The sequence below is a fragment of the Crocodylus siamensis genome, chromosome 13 (genome assembly GCF_052110815.1).
Source record: "Crocodylus siamensis isolate JL-2025a chromosome 13, ASM5211081v1, whole genome shotgun sequence".
Taxonomy (NCBI): Eukaryota; Metazoa; Chordata; order Crocodylia; family Crocodylidae; genus Crocodylus; species Crocodylus siamensis.
The window spans coordinates 4,413,312-4,431,477 of record NC_143407.1 but is presented as its reverse complement, the minus strand read 5'-3'; the positions used below and the strand labels follow the sequence as shown (position 1 = coordinate 4,431,477).

The following is an 18,166-nucleotide window of genomic DNA, read 5'->3' as shown; positions in this document are numbered from 1 at the left end:
TTGCTTTTTGTTTTTTTATTTGTTTGATTTGATTTCAGTCTCACATTGAAACGATTTTAGTAAAACCATTGTGCAAATAAGGAGAGATTGGTAAGAAGGAAACAACAGCAAAAATTACGTTGTCATTGCTCAGTGCTTTCCAAATGACAAGTCATTGTACCGTACTTAATTCCATTATGTTTTGCAACAAAAGTTTAGAGAAGAGCAATCACACATCCCAGTGTACAACTCAAACCCTTAGAGAGAGATGCGCACAGCCATGGCCTAACAGAACAGAAAAAGGTTTTCTTTTGTTTCTAATACTGCATAGCCTGTGCTTTAGTGCAAAAAGTGGCTTTCACCCTACTTCCGCTTACTACAGTACCTGGGTCAAATTTCCCTCTTCGCAATGGTTTAGCTGATTAATCATGGCAATTTTAGATCATGAGAACATCTTTGTAGTAGTCCAAGGGGAGGGTGCTTCACCCTTGTCTCTGCTAGCACTATTTGGGAAATCTCTCTCTCATGCAGGGGACCTCAGGGTTATGGAAAGGGCAGGAGTGCTTATGTAGACTCAGCTTTCCTGGGCTTGGGAGCTGTCCAGAGAGGCTCCCAAACCCATTAATCTCCACTACAGTGGAAGGGAATGGAGAGCACTCTGCATCTTAAAGAGTCAAGCTCTCAGACAGCAAAAGGTAAGGTGAAAAGAGAATGGTACCTCATACAAACAGATTCAGTGGAAAAGGAAAATGCCTCCACAGACCATTTTGACCGAATTTCCTTTTAAAGCATCTAAGTAACTCAGAGTGCAAAAGAAATATTTAACACTAGATCCACTGGCAATTAAAAACTACATAATTTGATCTTCTGCATCATGTTTTAAATTCTAAATTTGCAAGCTGCAATTTTTCCAGGTGCCTAGTGATTCTGAGACACTGCACAAAGAATTTTTCAACATGTAGTGAGGATCCACCTCGGGAAGGCAGGTACTCCTGGCCAGGTCTCATGCACACAGAAGCATTCGCTGTAGCGTGACCAAGACTTTCACGAACAAACAGATAGAAAAGGGCTCTGGGTATCCAAAGTGATGTATCCATCACTTGAGCTTTGCTCCTCTGGGTTTGTCGTAGTGTTGCTAGCACTTTGTGTATTATATGACACTGATAAGGATTAAAATGCACCACAACTCAAGAAAAATGTTAACAATTAATGTCCTCACAGTGGCAGGAAAGGTCTGCTTGGTAACAGCAAAGCAAGCTTGCTGCGGCACCAGGAGCATCACAAAACATGCTCCGTTGCCATGCTGCTTCCCCAGAGTACACGCTAGTGGAAATTTAATACTGTTTTATGCTGGACAACATGAAGATTATTAATCTGCTACAGCTCCATTGTGCAAAGTGCTGAATGCCCGCAGCTTCCACTGCCCCTAGGGTCAACTTCTTGCAGAACAAGAGCCTGACACTCTTAAAAACATTTCTGTAGCTATGCATTTGCAATGACGCTCATTCCCGTCACCACTCCCATCCACCTTGAGGCTCACTTTGAGTATGGTTTAAGCACTAAGAATCAGACTTAACTCAGCCTTAAATGGTGCACAGGCCTAGTACAAAGAGGTGTATTTCAGAGTGTGCAAGAGTGGGAGTTGTATAACCCAAGCCCCTGCCATCCCACCACTGATATCCCTCCTCCCCTGCTGCTTTTGTCTCACAGCTCGTGGGTGCTTAGATGTGGTTTTGGAAGCTTATCAATATCACAGTTCTGAATCAGCTGAAAGAGGAAGTCCACTTGTTTCTCATAGTCTTTGACCGAGATCCTTTCATTCCACCCATGAATCCTGTTTAAAAAGACAAGAGTATTTTTCATTCCACTATGCAGGAGCAAATTGGATGCCGACTCCCTGTTCACTTCATAAAGGTTCAGAAATGTCAGGATATGAAGAAATAAAAGGAGGGACATGGGAGTTCCCAAATGCAACCCAGCTCCCTGCCCTGACAGATCACAGGCCCTTTGAGTCCTAGCACAGAACAGCTCTGGGGCACTCTACTCCCACAAAAGTCAAAACTGAGAGCCAGCAAACAAACAAACTTCCTGCCTGGCAACATCTGGCTTTAGCACACCTTTCTTCCAGCTTTACAGAGTTAATGACCTGAGAGTGCAGCATGCGTCAGAGATGGAAATACGCATCTTTCACACGGCCTGACATATCCCAGAATTGTGCGTGCAATTCAAGCAACGTGAGGCCACCACACAAGTTCTGCTGGAGCGCCGTGACGTGTATTTGAGCCAGGTATGGTCTGCATTTTAATTAAAAGAAGGACAGGAGCTAGCTCTCCCCCACTGCAGTTATTGCCCTGTACTTGTATACCATACAGGCCTGCAGGCAATGGCTGGCCTCCACAAATCTCAAGTCCCAGGCCAAGGTATACATGGCTGATTTCCTACTCTTGCACAACACGCATTGAGGTTCTTTGACTACAGGACCCACCCCAGAAAGCCTCTCTGCTTGAAGCAGCATACGATACCTGGAAACATCGTCTGCTTTCAAGATCACAGGGTTGAAGCGATAAATGGCATCCGTGAGGTTAGTGAAATGCCTGCTGTCCGTGTTTCCAATACAAATGCCTGGAAAACAAATCCATGGGTTTACTATGCACAAACACAACCCATCAGCCACCCAAGCCTCTGCTATCAAGGAAGAGATTCAGCTGATTGTGACATTACATTTTTCTCAGAGCCCAGAGCACGCTGCCCAAAAACTCCTCTTAAAATTAAGCCTGAAAAGCACGCGTTGAGATGAAGAGCACCCCGCTTTCTCTCAGTGGTGAGAAGAGCAGAGTACTGCAACTTATTGGTTTCAACAGGAACTGTGGTACTTGGTATCTGTCAGGAACACAAGCGATTTCAAACCTGAAATCCTCACCCCACCAATCGTGCCTGCGAGACTGGGGCTTCAGATCATAAAGTACAATACAACAAAGGTTTGCCAGTCATGGAAGCACTAAATGAAGAGCCTGCCCCCACTCCTCACATCCCTGAAGAGATGTGTGTATGTAGAGAGTCAATTCAAGGTTCATTGTTTCCCACAGCTTCCTGTTTGCTTTTTTACTTCCACCCTTAAAAAAAAAGTTTTAAGTAGAAAGATGGAACCTAACAGAAGAGGAAAAAACAGCTGTTTCCAGTCATTAACAGCTGGGGTGGAGAAGTATACAGAAAGTGGAAACAAAGCAACTGGGAGGAGGTAGGGGGCTGGAAATGGGAGAGGAAACAATAATCATTGCCTGTTTGGTGTTACCTGGAGCTATGCTGCTGACATGTGGGAAAACATCCATTATGGTTCTTCGGAAAATCTGGACTCCCAAGGCCTGGTCATCCCAAGGGCTGATGGGGAGCGGGTCAAAAGCCTCAGTTACGGTTATCTCCACTCGGTCATCGTCAATGGTGTCTTTGACTATCTCTAGCACCTGAGAACAGACCGTGAGGAGCATGTAAGTGAAGGGAATGAGCGAATCTCCCTGGTGGACGTCAGCGTGGGCACCGGCTACCCGGCCAGCCTTGCAAATGATTTCCAGCTATGGTTCCAAAGAGCGGAGTCAGGACAGGGAGCCTGCAGCACCTCAGGGTGGAGGTTGGTTTTCCCGTTTCCAATAGCCCGTTGACTTTAAAGGTTGAAGCGTTTCCAAGACCATCAGTTGCAGGTCACTGCCTTAAGGCCTCACTTGACCCCTCCAAAACATTCCTTGGGTATGGGCCCAAGGAACACTCTACTAGCTGGCTGAGAGAATTCAAGGGAGTGAGATACAGAAACTACTCACAGCGAGATAAGGATGCATCCAGAGCAAGAGGAGCTCATGTGACTTACAGATAAGCTATACGTCTCCTACTGGCTGGGTATGCCAGTCCTGCTCAAGCATGAAAGAATGCTACCTTCTAGTGACCACTACTCAAAGTAAGTAATAATACTACTGCTACATAACCATGCATTGCTCTTCTGAAGCAAGACAGTGACTCCTAGAGTCAGCTCCACATAACCTCATGGTGGCCTTCCAAACATGGTCCCTTCTCCTGTCCTGCTCTATATTTGGGAAGTAGCTGGAATCCAGAGAAAGTCTCCAAAAAGAATTGTCCAACAACAACAAAAATCCCAGCCAAGCAACCCATTCTTCCACATGGAAACCAAACCCCCGAGGACAACCTGCAAACATGAAAGCAGAGAGCTGGCCTAACTGGGATGAAATTCCCCTTGGAGGTAAAGCCAAGTTAAGAAAAAGCCACAGTGAAAAATACACCTAGTACACATGGCAAGAAAAGCATTAGATAAACCACACTGAACAAAAGAACACCTTCTAGAGCTCTTCCTTCCCCTCCAGTTCCATCCTGGGGAGAGACAGTGATAGCCTTCTCACGAAGCACACCAACAGCATTCAGAACTAAGTTACTCTCAGACAGCAAAGTGCCCCATCACTCAGGAATTTCCAGAGGGCAGCCAACACTTTCTTTGTGAACAGGGAGCCAGCAAAGATCACCCCGGCTCACATAATGCCTGCAAAACTTTTAATTATCTGAAGCATCTGAGTTGTATTTTAAAGGAATCGTATGCAGAATGCATTACAAAAATTAAATCTAGAGGCAACATATGGACGTGGCAAGACTAAAATAAGGAGGAAAGCTTCTAACAGCCAGATCAGCCAACAGCCATCCATTTAAAAAAGTACAGGAAAGTAAATTGAGACAGTAACCAACATCAAGGTAAACCAGATAAAATGTGAAAAAAACAACAGAGCATGTAGGCAGTACCTCAGCAACCTTTTGCGTTGGGTGGATCCGAAAATTCACAGCTGCACTGGCCAAGTGTGGGATGACATTGAACTAGGGGGGAAAAAATAGATTCAAAACAGAGAGAGGAAGGTACAAATAGTTACAAATACACCAGTTGTGAAACTGAAAGTGCAATATTACTTTACCCTGATCAAAGAGCTTGAACTACCATTTCAGAGCTTGCAGAATAAGGTTCCCTCCTGTTGTCACTGACAACAATGCACCACCCTTTTACCATGCTCCAAGCGTAAAGCAAGGATGGCCAACCACAGGCAGCCGCCGAGTGTGGCAGGCAGCAGATCAGGGAGGGGGCAGGCAGCACTGCAGCAGCTTGGGCAGGGAGCAGAAAGATCAGGCAGGGGAAGGGGGCTGAAGTGACACTTGGGGAGGGGAGAGGGCGTAATCTGTGACATGCCTGACAAAGTTTGCCCCCGCACTTATGTATGTCAATCATTTACAACACAAGTAACCAAGAAGAACAATGAAAGCCAGAACTATCAAGAGGGAAGTTACTTCTCATTACTTTCTGTTCCCAAAAAATTATCTTTGTGAGAAAGGGCTTGGTACACGTTTTTCTTACATAATTAACTTCATTTTAGCCAGTGAGTCACCGGCCAAAAAAAAGAAAAGAAAAATCTACTGCTGTCAGAGTTCACTTCTTCAAACACCCACCAAGTATGACATATGTAAGCAACCTAGTAGTTTAAACAGAAATCAAAAATATGCGTTTTTCACAAGACAGATATTTCAGACTTGTTTCCCTAAGCAAAGATAATCTTTGCAAACAGGAGAAAATGTGAAAGAAAACATTTTCACCACTGGGCGTCACTGTTTCACCACCATAATCTATAGTCAGGGGATCCTTCCCAAAAAAATATTTACTCAGAGATGTGCAAAACAGCTGGATTAATTCCTCCCGTCTTGTGTTCCAAAGATACGGTTCTCAATCTTCTTTGGGTCATGGCATCCGATTACCAGGATTAAGACTGCAGCATGCCATTCTGGGATGCTTGCTCTAACCACATGCAGTAAACCACATGCTTGGGATTACGAGAGCAGGGTCCTGCTTTTACCAGGAAACTGCAATGCTGCACACAGTGGTCACACCCAAGTCTCAATCATGCTTTGTATAACAGTGTTGAAAATGTGCGTACCTTATCTATATTACCATTTAAACCACTTTCAAAGGCCGACTTACATGACAGCTACTGTCAGAATTGGAGCAAGTTTCTATTGTAGCTAAGGCCAGCTGCACTACAAATCAGAGTGAAACTGGTAGCGTCAGAACACAAGGGCCACTGAACTTATCGCTCAATGTAAAAGGGGGAGTAGTGTGCTGTTTGTAACACACATGTGGTAACCATCATTTTACACAACTTGGGTCATCTTCTCATATCAAAACAGAAGATGAATAAATGCAACATGAAGCTACCTTAATTCCTGCATTGAAAATAGTAAGCGCTGTTGTAGTTCGAACCATGCTATTACCAGCGGGCTTCCGCTCAATGATTCTGCACAAGAATAAAAGGAGAAAAGTATTTATAAAGGGACAAGAAAGACAATAGAGTTGAGAGAGACAGCAATGCACGTGTCAGCCCAATCTAACAGAGGAACAACTTCCCTATTACTTAATTTGGCTACAAGGCATTTACCTTGCCTCAACTGTGAGAGGCAATTTCCTGGGAAGGGCAGCACCTTGGCAAGGGAACTAATGGCGTGATGTCTCTACAGGGATGTAGGTCCCCACTTTTCAGGGGAAGAAAGACTGAAATGTTGAGGAGAGGATGGGCTCCCTTACCTGCTAACAATAGGTGAAAACAGCCACAGATTTTTCATGATGATATTGAGAGGAAATGCAAACTGGAGGAAAAGACGAGAAGGAAAATCAAGAAGCTATACCAAAACAAACTTCAGCTTTTGATATGAAAGTGATGAACTACTGCAATTTAGCAAAGGCTTCTGATTTTTGTCTTAACCAGGGTCAGGAAGTCCCTCTGCAAAGGTTGTATGTCTGAGACGACTCTTCATTTACTAATGAATGTAGGGCGACTGCTCACCCCTTACCTCGGAAGCCAGATGCTCAAACATCATCAATTCAGGCCCATAGCCGAACAGCCTGGGCATCGGATTCTTTTCCAGTCTACAACATACAAATGGGCATTTAAAATTTCAGATGTTGTCATTTGACACTATACCAGAAAACTGGCTGCATTTTGAAAGCAGCCAATACTCAAAAAGGTAGCAGCCTCTCTTTTGGGTAGCAAATCAGGAGCGCAGCTTTGCTGTGTACTTTCCAGGATTCTTATCCCATCCAAATATTTTGCGGTTAGGGAGACAGTGTTGTGTAACTGTGTTTTGGGGGGAGGGGGAGGGGAAAGATGCATAAGGTTGGCTCTTTGTGGGAAGGAAGGGATAAATAGGAATGTGGGAAAATCTAGGAAAGTGGTAGGCCTATCAGTTTGTTTTAGGCTTCTCTAAAACAGCACTCCTTCCCACCCAGCAATCAGTCAGTTCTGGGTCAGCTGGGCCATAAGAGACAAGAAAAGCTCCATCGCAGATGCACTCCAGCATGACTTCCTCCCCTGACCATGAACCCTCTGCCAGAGGTTGCTTATTTTTATTCACATCGGACCTGTAATCTTCAACATTTACCATTCATGGGAAGGTGCAAAATGGCATAGAAAACTACAGAAAGCTGCCAGAAAGTTTGGCATATCAGTAGTTTAAGCAGCTTTTGCACAATCATCTGAAATCAAGTATGTTACCAATAAACTCTCACCTGGACATGGCTGCTGCAAGAATCCCAATACTTGTCTCCTTAGGAGGAGCAGATGAATGACCTGGATCTGATCTCACAGTGAGGTTCAGCGTGAGTAAACCCTTCTCTGTTATAGCTATCCTGATCATGAATATATACAAACATAAATTAATGCTATTTCAGATCGTCCTTAAACAAACAGAATTCTTCAGTGTTTGTAGCTAAGAGGAACAGCCAAGGTGTATTTTTAGAATGATATGAAAACACTGTTGCAGTTGCAGCAAAGGCAAAAAACATTTAAGGCCATATTTGTTCCAAGCATTGTAATCCAGGCTCTTTCTTCATGGAGGTTTCCCCAACACAGAGACAACGCATTTCCTCTGGCATAAGCGGAGCGTCCTACCCATTTCTGTTTCCATTTTGTGCCCTGGTACAGACCTGCTGATACTCCAAGTATCTTGGAAACAAACTTTCTGTTAATGCAACAGGGCACTTCCTTGCTGAAATGAATTATTACAGATATCTCTGTGGTGGTTAACTGAAGGGAGTGTTTTCTTAAAAAAAAATAGGACGGTAATTCTTATACCATGTCAAGAATGAGTTGATATCTTATTAAATGTGACTGCATTAATGTTTAAATAGATAGGCACTAAGTATTCCTAATACCTATCTATTTAAACATTCCTAGTGAGCTTAGCCCACGTGCTTCCCAATTTAAAAAATACTCCTACACCTGACTATGGTGTTCTTTTTTGAGCTATAATCCTGCATGGAAATCAGAATGCTTCTTACAAACGCCAGGATACAGCTCTGGAGAACAAGGAAAGAGATTAGTGAAACCAGAAGTTTCACAAACGGATCTGATCCTTCTAGCAACTGTCTAATACTCCCCTGTTTACTCCACTTGTTTTGCTGCCATACTCTCTCTCGCAGTTCCAACTCCTCTATCAGTCCAGACATCTCTGCCCTGCTTTCATAATAATGACAAATAATTCAGCCTGGCTCATCAGGTGATATTCTACAGGGTTTCAGCAGGAAATCCATGGATCTTCGGACAACTGCCTACCACAGTGGTAAAGAGAGAGGACTCGTAACCCCCAAATTGACAAATTTCTCATTCTCGCTCTCTTTGTGGGCAAGTATTACCATACTAGTAACTTAGAAAAAGAACATGAATTGAGATCACAGTACAGATGCCAAAGAAATTTGTGGTACAATAACATGCAAGGCTAAGAAAGGAGTTGCCATTGACACTGACCAAAACCAAGCATCACTGGTGAGAAGAAAGTCTAAGCTAGTTTGGCAGGTGAGTTTGGCTCCATGCATTAGCTAGGAGTGGCCAATGATTGCAACATTGAGGACTACAGTGGAAGTCTGATGCACCACATGTAACTCTGTTAAAATAGAGTAATTCTTAAAGATACTACAGTCAGGCTAATATTTACAAATACTTGTATTTTCAATAAGAGATGGACAGAAATTGCAATCAAATCACCAATAATACGATCCTGCAGTTCAAGTGCTACATCATTGCTCAGGAGCAAGAGGGACACTGCAAATCACATTTTAGACATCTAGGTTTTGTGTTGCATTTTGGATACCCCTGCACCAGTGTAGACAAGCTGACACACTCATACTTACCCCCAGAGCCATGGATCACATTCACGGTGCTGAATTCTCTCCTTTCCTTACTTACAGAGCTACTGGAGACTTTATTCCCTCGATGACTCCGTCCAAGATACCGCTTCCCTCATCTAGCAGGAAAGACAATTTCACTCCTCTGGCTTGCAGCAGCATTGCTATCTGTTTTCCTCCATCAAGACCAGATACCTGCAAGAATCCAGAGTAGAGGAATGGCCATAATGAACCACAGTAACTGTCCACTGAGTACAGAAGCCTGCCTCCAGGGGTGACCAGAGGTAGAGGATGAAAATGCAAGAAACCCCAGACTGAACACTTATGGAATAATCTGTCCAAGGAAAGAAGTTTCTCTCTCACCCTAGTTAACCAGTGGTTCCTAATGCTCTGTCAGCAGAGGGTTTACAGGTTGTTTTATTTTCATTACTGAGCCAATAAAATCTTTTTATGACTTCAATGATCTCACATAGTAGGGAGATCCTCAGGTCAGTGAGACATTGTTTAAAAGGGTATTTAATGTTATCTGTTAACACTTCTGGTCTTCCAGTTTCTCTTAGTCAGAGTATTATGAGAAAAGAGGAAGAGTTTCCCGACTGACTTCCTCTGCATCATTCAGTCTGCCTCTGCTTTATAATCCTACAACAGTCAAATGCTAGTCCGGATTTCCACGTTTTATTGATGCTCCCAATTTGGACTTTGGCTGTATTTTGACTACAAGACAAATAAAAATCATCCTGAAGAACAGTATCAATACATATTGTTCCTTTTTGCTGACTACACCCCGATGTCCATACCACTGAGAGCTGAACTATGTAGGCTACTCAATTTAGTGTCTGACAATGCTAATGTGAGAAAAACTGCAGGGCCTTCCAAAGTAAACCATGCTTGAAAAAAATGCTGTAGTCAAGTACTAGGACAATGCAGATAACTGGCTCTCCTGATGAAACATCTATACTGAAGCAAAAGTGTGAAAGAGATGGATAGAGGGGAATACCTCTTCATCGTGTCCAATTCCAATATAGAAAGATCTGCGGGGTCTATAGTTTCTTCTCAACAGGAATTCCAGGGCTTGCAAAATGCCCTGCGTAAGAGAAGCAGAACATTAACTACTGTGTCCTGCTACTCCCCAAGATTATTAAGGGCTATTCTATTTGCTAAGGAACAAAAAGATGCAAGAGCAATGTGGTGCATTCATAGCACTGAAGCAGGTTTCATTCTTTTCACTTCTGTGTTGTGAATCCCATAGCTACTAGCTGATGATCCCCACAGTCTTTGGAAGACACTGCAACAAATGTCTTCACACCAGGCTCAGTGTGCTATGAAATGTTATCGTATGTATGCACAAAACAGAATGGGCTTGATCCTGCTACTCCAAAGTAAAAATAAAAGGCTTCTGTTTAACAAAGGGTTATTTTGTAACCTAGGAACATTTATGTTTTTTCAGTCCCACCTGTTTTTTCAGCCAAATATGGTTTCATAGTTTCTAAGGTTGGACGGGACCTGAGCAGATCATCTAGTCCGACCCCCTGCCGTGGCAGGAAAGAGTACTGGGGTCAAACGACCCCAGCAAGATGTGCATCCAACCTCCTCTTAAGCACCCCCAGGGTAGGAGCCAGCACCACTTCTCTTGGAAGCTGGTTCCAGACCCTAGCCACCCTGACCGTGAAGTTGCGCCTGCTGATGTCTAACCTAAACCTACCCTCTGCCAGCTTGTGACCGTTATTCCTGGTCACTCCTGGGCGTGCTCGGGGGAACAGGGACTCCCCCAGTGCCTGCTGGTCCCCCCTGACTAGTTTGTAACAGGCCACTAGATCCCCGCTCAGCCTCCTCTTGTGGAGGCTGAACAGGTTCAGGTCCCGTCGCCTCTCCTCGTAGGGCCTGCCCTGCTGCCCCCGATCATGCGAGTGGCCTCCTCTGGACCCTCTCCATGCCGTCCACTTCCCTCCTGAAGTGCGGCGCCCAGAGCCGGACGCAGTCCTCCAGCTGCGGCCTGACCAGTGCCGCATCGAGGGGGAGGATCACCTCCCTGGACCTGCTCGAGATGCATCTGTGGATGCACGACAAGGTGCGGTTGGCCTTCCTGACTGCCTCCCCACGCTGCCGGCCCATGTTCATCTTGGAGTCGATGATGACCCCAAGATCCTTTTCTGCCTCCATGCTGACAAGAGGGGAGTTCCCTAACCTGTAGGTATGGTGCCGGTTGTTCCTCCTGAGGTGCATCACCTTGCACTTGTCTGTGTTGAAACCCATCCTATTCTCATCTGCCCACCCTTGTAACCTGTTTAGGTCTGATTGTAGCCTGTTGCATCCTTTCAGTGTGCCCACATCCTCCCCACATCTTAGTGTCATTAGCAAATTTGAACAGGTGCTTTTTACCCCCTCGTCCAAATCACTGATGATGTTGAACAGCGCGGGCCCGAGGACCGAGCTCTGGGGGACTCCACTGCCCACGTCCTTCCAGGTTGAGAAGGACCCGTCCACTACCACCCTCTGGGTGCGGCCCTCCAGCCAGCTGGCGACCCATTTGACTGTGTGGGTGTCTACACCACAGTCCCCCAGTTTCTTAAGGAGAACGGGGTCAGAGACAGTGTCAAAAGCCTTCCGGAAGTCCAGGAAGACTATATCCACTGCTACCCTGCATCTAAGGATCTGGTGATCTGATCGTAGAAGGCCGCCAGGTTGGTCGGACAGGACCTGCCACTGATGAACCCGTGTTGGTTGCCCCTAAGCATGCAGTCCCCCGCTGGCCCCTCCTGGACGTGTGCCAGCATAATTTTCTCAAACAGCTTGCCTAGGATCGAGGTAAGACTAACCGACCTATAGTTTCCCGGGTCCTCCTTCCTGCCTTCTTTGAAGATGGGAACCACGTTGGCCCTCTTCCAGTCCTCCAGTACCTCACCAGAGAACCACGAGTGCTCATAAAGCCATGCCAGGGGACTTGCAATGACCCCGGCCAGTTCCTTTAGAACTCTAGGGCGGAGATCGTCCGGGCCGGCTGACTTGAATACGCCCAACCCCTCCAGAAGCTCCCTAACTAAATCCTCGCTAACCCGTGGCCCAGGTGTGCCTCCCCTGGGGCCCGAGGGGGGCCCAGCAGGGAGGTGGCTCTTCTGGTCCCTGCTTAGGAAGACGGAGGCAAAGAAATCGTTAAACATGTTAGCTTTGCCATCTGGTGTGACGACCAAATTTCCCAACATGTCCTGCAAGGGCCCCACATCACCTGGGACCTTATTTTTACCCGCTATATATTTTCAAAAGGACTTCTTATCGTCCTTAATCCGGGAAGCTAGCCCCAGTTCCATCTCTGCCTTGGCCTTCCTAACTAGCCCCCTACACCCCTGAGCAACTACAGAATAGCCCTCCCTGGTGATGACCCCTTCTTTCCATTGGGTGTAAGCCTCCTTTTTAGCAAGGAGACATTCCCGGATGCTTTTGGTGAGCCACGGAGGCTTGTGTGCTCTCCTGCTCCCTTTGATCCTCGTTGGGATTACCTTCCTTTGGGCTTGGAGGATCGTCTCCTTAAGGAGCAACCACTCTCCTTGGACACCTGGCTTCCCTCCCCTCTGGGACCTCAGCGCTCCTCCAACTTGCCTGGCTCTGGGGGTTGTTATTTTTTTGCAGCTGGAGTCAATAGATGGGTGAACAGGTCTGTGGATAAAGCCTTGGATCATTTTCAGTAGATCTGTATCTATGAGAAGTACAACTGCTTGCTCTCTCCGTTTAATATGCTGCAACAGTAGTAATGACATCAACACTGTATTGACCTCTGGGGTGAGGCAGAAGGATTTCAAACAGGGCGGATAGTTGAGGATTATGAAAGTCTCCGCTGCAAGGATCAGACCTCCTGCTATGACTTCTGAAAATAACAAGCCAATAACAACTCAGGGCAGCTAGGATCTGGAACCAACTTCCAAGAGAAGTGGTGCAGGCTCCTACCCTGGGGGTTTTTAAGAGGAAGTTAGATGAACACCTTGCTTGGGTCGTCTGGCCCCAGTACTCCTTCCTGCCATGGCAGGGGGTCGGACTAGATGATCTGCTCAGGTCCCTTCCGACCCTAGAAACTATGAAACTATCCTCCTTAGCTTGTTGAAGTTTGCCCTCCTAAAATCTAGGGCCGCTGCCTTGCTGCCGGCCTTTGCCCCCTTGCGCTGGATGGTGAATCCCAGCAGGCGATGATCGCTGTCGCCCAGGTGACTGAGCACCCGCAGCCCCCTCCCAGGTCATCACCCGTGGCCAGCACCAGGTCCAACAAGGCGTCTCCCCGGTGGGGCTGTGCACCTCCTGGGTTCGATGGAGGTCCTGCACTCTGGCCAAGAACCTGCGTGAGCGGTCAGACCCGGCTGACTGCTCCTCCCAGCAGATGTCGGGGAAGTTCAGGTCCCCCATGCCTACCACATCCTTAGCCTTCGCTGCCTCTGTGAGCTGAGCCAAGAGTTCCTGGTCAAGCTCTTCTCCCTGGTTGGGAGGTCTGTAGTAGACTCCCACCGTTAAGTCTCTTTCCCCTCGGCTGCCTTGTACTCTAACCCAAAGCACTTCAGAGTGCCCCTCCCCTGACCCCTTGCTAATTGACGAGGATGTGTATTCCTCCTTAATATAGGGTGCCTCGCCCCCACCTCTCCTTCCTATCCTGTCCCTCCTGTACAGCCTATAGCCCTTGACATGCACCGCCCAATCATGCGTTGAGCCCCACCACGTTTCCGTGATCCCCACTATGTCCGGGCTGGTGTCAGCCAGCAGGAGGGTGAGTTCCTCCTGCTTGTTACCCATGGTTAATCTCTCTTCTTGGAGAAACATGGGTTGCTGCTGTCTTGTCAGCATTCATTTCAGCTCAGAAACGGCAATAGTTAATTATTGTTTAGTTGTTTGGTGGACTATTGCCCCTCCCTGTAGCCAAAAGGCACCAAGACAAAGTTCTCAGTCACAAACTTTGGACTTATTAACTATTCATCACATTGCAAACAAAAATGAAAAAAAAAATCCTTGATATCTGCAGCATGTAGGAGTCGTTCATATTTTTTTGGTCTTAATTTTAGTTCTAATAGACTGGTAAACATAGGGCTAATTCATGAAACTAGAAATCTTTCCAAGAGCTAAAGAAATCACTTTCCCTCCACTTTCCCCCCTAAAAAATGAAACAAAACATAGGACATTTACCAATGATTGATACTTTTCATGTTTTGTTTCTCCAAAATTTACTGAACGCAGACATTCTGTTCAAAAGCCGCAGGCCTATATGACAAGTTGGGGGCATATCTTTATAATATGAAGGACATTTCACCCATTTTCTAAGGACCAAATTCTGCCTTTGTTGCACATATAAGACTCATTTTAAAAAAAAAAGAGAGAGAGGACTGCCCAAAGATATATCTGACAAGACATTTAAATATGGTATTTATCAAGGAGTAAAAAAAGCAACATATTTTTCCCTAGTTCAAAAAAGCTCTTAAATATCTTTTCTCCCTTCCTCTCTCCCCTTTCCCCTCCTATAAAAAAATCACTTCACATCATTCCTGTGAAGAGTGCTTGGAGGAAAGGGGTTGGTAAGTTCCTATTGATTCAGCATATTCTATTTAATGGGGAGTAAGGAGGAGAAAAACATGGAAGAGATTCATTTCTCCTCCATCTTGTTCAGCCTTTTCATTTTTCTAAAACAAGGTGACTGAGAAGACGTACTATGGCAGAGTTTTTGTTATCCAGCGTCCCTCGTCCATAGATGTAACCTTCATCTTCCTCTGCAGAGAAAGGAGGGAACTTCCACCCCTCTTCTGAAGCTGGGACGACATCCATGTGCGCAAGCAACATGTAGGGCATGAGTTGGGGGTCAGAACCCTGAACAGTGAAGAGATAGCTGTACTCCCCAACAACCTCATGTTGAATGAACTCAGTAGAAAATACAGCAGGAAACACTGTTTAAAAACAAATTTCAGAGAGGGAGAGAAAGAGGCACACATAAAAATAAGTAGGGGTTCTTTCCATTTGTGCTCGTACATTTTTGGCTGCATAGCATAAGCCTGCTTCTAGTGAAGTCAGTAAAATATTACTGTCGCCTTTAATCCTATGGACAATATTTGGTAGGCTGCAGGCACCACCTAGGCAAGCTTCCCTGTCACAGCCATCCTAATGCGTCTTAATCTGCAATGACAGCCCTTGCAGAAATGGGAGTCATTATTCATCAGCACTGAGGATTTGCTGTTGGTGACCATGACAATCTGCAGACGGGGCTTGAACAGGGCCACCACCTAACTCTCAGATCAGGGTCAGGCTGCATCAGGGCAGACCTCTATGCACTATTTACACCAGCATTTCTCAACTTGTGGGTTGCAAGCATATATGAAAGGGTCACAAACACACTTTAAAAATGAATCAACAAGCTTTAAAAATGGATGCTCATTTGAGAGAGAAAAGCGTGGGAAGCTGTGGCTGCTTGTAGCTAATTGGGACCCCCTCTGCCCCACACACTGGAGGGCTGGGGGCAGCAGGTCAGGAGTGAGGGGCACTGGGTCAGGACGGGCCACTGATGTTTACAAATGGGTCCTGGTACAAAAAAGGTTGAGAACCACTTATCTACGCCATGGTTACTGCCAGTGGAGGTACTCTATAAGTCTTGCTTTGCCAGTACAGAAGCCAGTCTTCTCCGGAGAAAAATCAAGATGACACATACTGTTCCGTTACACCGAGGAACCAAACCCTCTGGTCAGCTCTTTACCAATGGCTCCCATTCCCCAACTTTGTTATTAAAAAGACATGCATTTAAAGTCCTGTACCTTTCTGAATATATTTCCCAAATTCAATCAAAGCTGTTGTATTTAACTGCTTTCGAAAGAAGGCCACTGTAGGAATTTTGATAGCACCTGAAATGAAATGATTTTTTGACAATGAAATCAATCAGAGGTAATTTTACCTTTTATTTTAAATGCCTTTAAAGTATATAGAGAGAGCTATGTGAGCAACCTAAGGAAAGAAATAGTTTTCACCCATTACTTCTCCTGTCCAGTCTTCTATGCAATATGAAAGCATGGGGATACAATTCCCCATGCTCCTCAGCACTTTCACATGGGATGGTTTAAAAACCACATGGATGTAAGCCTTATAGCAAATGCTACTGATTGGGACTAATAACTTTAACAGGATCTCTTGCTAATTATGCCTCTCTAATACTAATCGGTATTGAAAGCTAGCAAGTCAAATCCAATTTGGTAATACTACTGTAATTGAAACAGTTTATGTTGGAATATGCAGCAGTCAACTACATTTTATCCATCTAGGAACATCTAGAAAAGATAAAAGAAGTCTACAAAACAGAATACCAAAGGATGAGTGATTAGGTCAGGCAGATGCACTAAAAAAAACAACAACAAACAAACAAAAACAAAACAAAAACAAACAAACAAACAAAACCCAACAGGGACTGAAGCGTAGCTGAAATGTCAACTAATACTCTGGAACAGAAGCGTCTATTTTAGGATTTAAAAAAAAAATAAAACCCAATGACAAGAACAAGTATAACTGATGTTTACACAAAAGGGTAAGGAGCTAACAGCACAGCATTACACAGCTCTGCCAATAAGCTGTGACTGCAGCTAGCTGGCATGACTGCCCAGTAGGATGAAGGTGCCAACCATCTACATCTACAGGGTTTGAGAAGGGAGCTCTGAAGAGGTCAAGGACCAGTGCTCAAGCCTGGGAGCTCTCAAATATTTGTTGTACACAGTAAGGCTCATATTTCAATACAAAGATAATGGCACAGACTTCCTTGATGCTCAAACCTCCAGAGGTGCTTGGGTACCCTGCTCCCCTGTTGTCTCCCACTAAACCTACTCAGCTATTGATGAAATTTGCTTTACAAGGTAGCTGTCCAACAACAACCCAGAGCTGGGCAAAGCACTGCTGTAATTGTGTCCCAACAGCATCTAGCTTCTGCAAGGGCCTCAGTCAAACAAGGTTGCGCATAATCACCGGTGTGTTGCTATTTACTGAGGAACATAAAAATAAAATTAGACCTACTGTATATTTTCATTTTCCCTTAGCAGACCCATGGGATCAACAATGACAGTGTACAATTGGAACAATTCCCAGAGAGAAAACATTGCCACCTGCTAGCAAGTCATCCCCGAGTTAGTGAAGCCTGGGGTTTACAGAACAGCCTCTGCCCACTTACAGTGCGCAACTATCGCTTCACTCCAGCCTGCGACTGCCAATCCTCATCTCATCTAGCACTAGGAGACATGAACAGACCGGGGACAGGAAAACAACCCCGCAGCCCCCGGGGCAAACAGGGCAGGGAACGGCAGGCAGAGCGGTAGCCTGGGACGGGGAGCCCAGGACCAGGAATGCAAGGCAGAACAACTTGGGTGGTGAACACAGACTGGGGAGTAGAAAGCGGGGCAGCAGGGCAGGCAGGGAGCAGGAAGCAGAGCAGTAGCTTGGGTGAGGAGCCCAGGGCAGGGAGCGGGAAGCAGAGCAGCAGCATGGGCAGGGAACGGCAGGCAGAGCAGGGCAGTGGGCAGGGAGTAGAATGGCAGAGACTCAGGCAGCCCAGGGCAGGGCGTGGAAAGCAGAGTTGCCGATTGGGCGGGGAGCCTAGGGCAGGGAGCGGAAAGCGGAGCAGCAGCGCGAGCGGCCGGGCGCCCCGCCCTTCACCTCGCAACACCCGGACCAGCTCCTGCGCGTCGAAGGCGGGTCCCGCCGCGCTGCGCGGCGCCCAGAAGGTGGGGGCGGGCGGCGGGTGCACGAGGCCGGCCCGCAGCAGCAGCACGGCCAGCAGCACGAGCAGCCCCGCGCCCGCCGCCGCTGCCACCGCCGCCGGCGCCCGCCAGCCCATCGCACCCGGCTCCGGCGGCGCTCGCCTCGCTCCGCCCCCGCGCCCGCCAATCAGCCCCGCGCCCCGCGGAGGGCTAGCCAATCGGAGCCCCGCCCCGCCCCGCCCTCGCCGCAAGGCCTGCTGGGAGCTGTAGTCGCCTGAGGGCGTCCGGGTTG

At 46.4% G+C, this 18,166-nt stretch overlaps 1 protein-coding gene across 1 annotated transcript; it reads right to left on the bottom strand.

Annotated features, from left to right (window-relative positions):
• On the bottom strand, positions 1–18,039 carry PM20D1 (peptidase M20 domain containing 1). Its single transcript, XM_090025856.1, has 13 exons — positions 17,831–18,039; positions 15,955–16,041; positions 14,864–15,096; positions 10,185–10,271; positions 9,249–9,382; positions 7,574–7,693; positions 6,859–6,934; positions 6,593–6,654; positions 6,227–6,305; positions 4,774–4,845; positions 3,272–3,440; positions 2,502–2,601; positions 1–1,813 (listed from the first exon to the last, which is right to left on the bottom strand). Exons 1-13 carry the CDS (start codon positions 18,009–18,011, stop codon positions 1,684–1,686), a joined length of 1,530 nt encoding a protein of 509 aa, XP_089881982.1. The 5' UTR covers positions 18,012–18,039; the 3' UTR covers positions 1–1,683.
• Between the last annotated feature and the right edge of the window lie 127 nt (positions 18,040–18,166).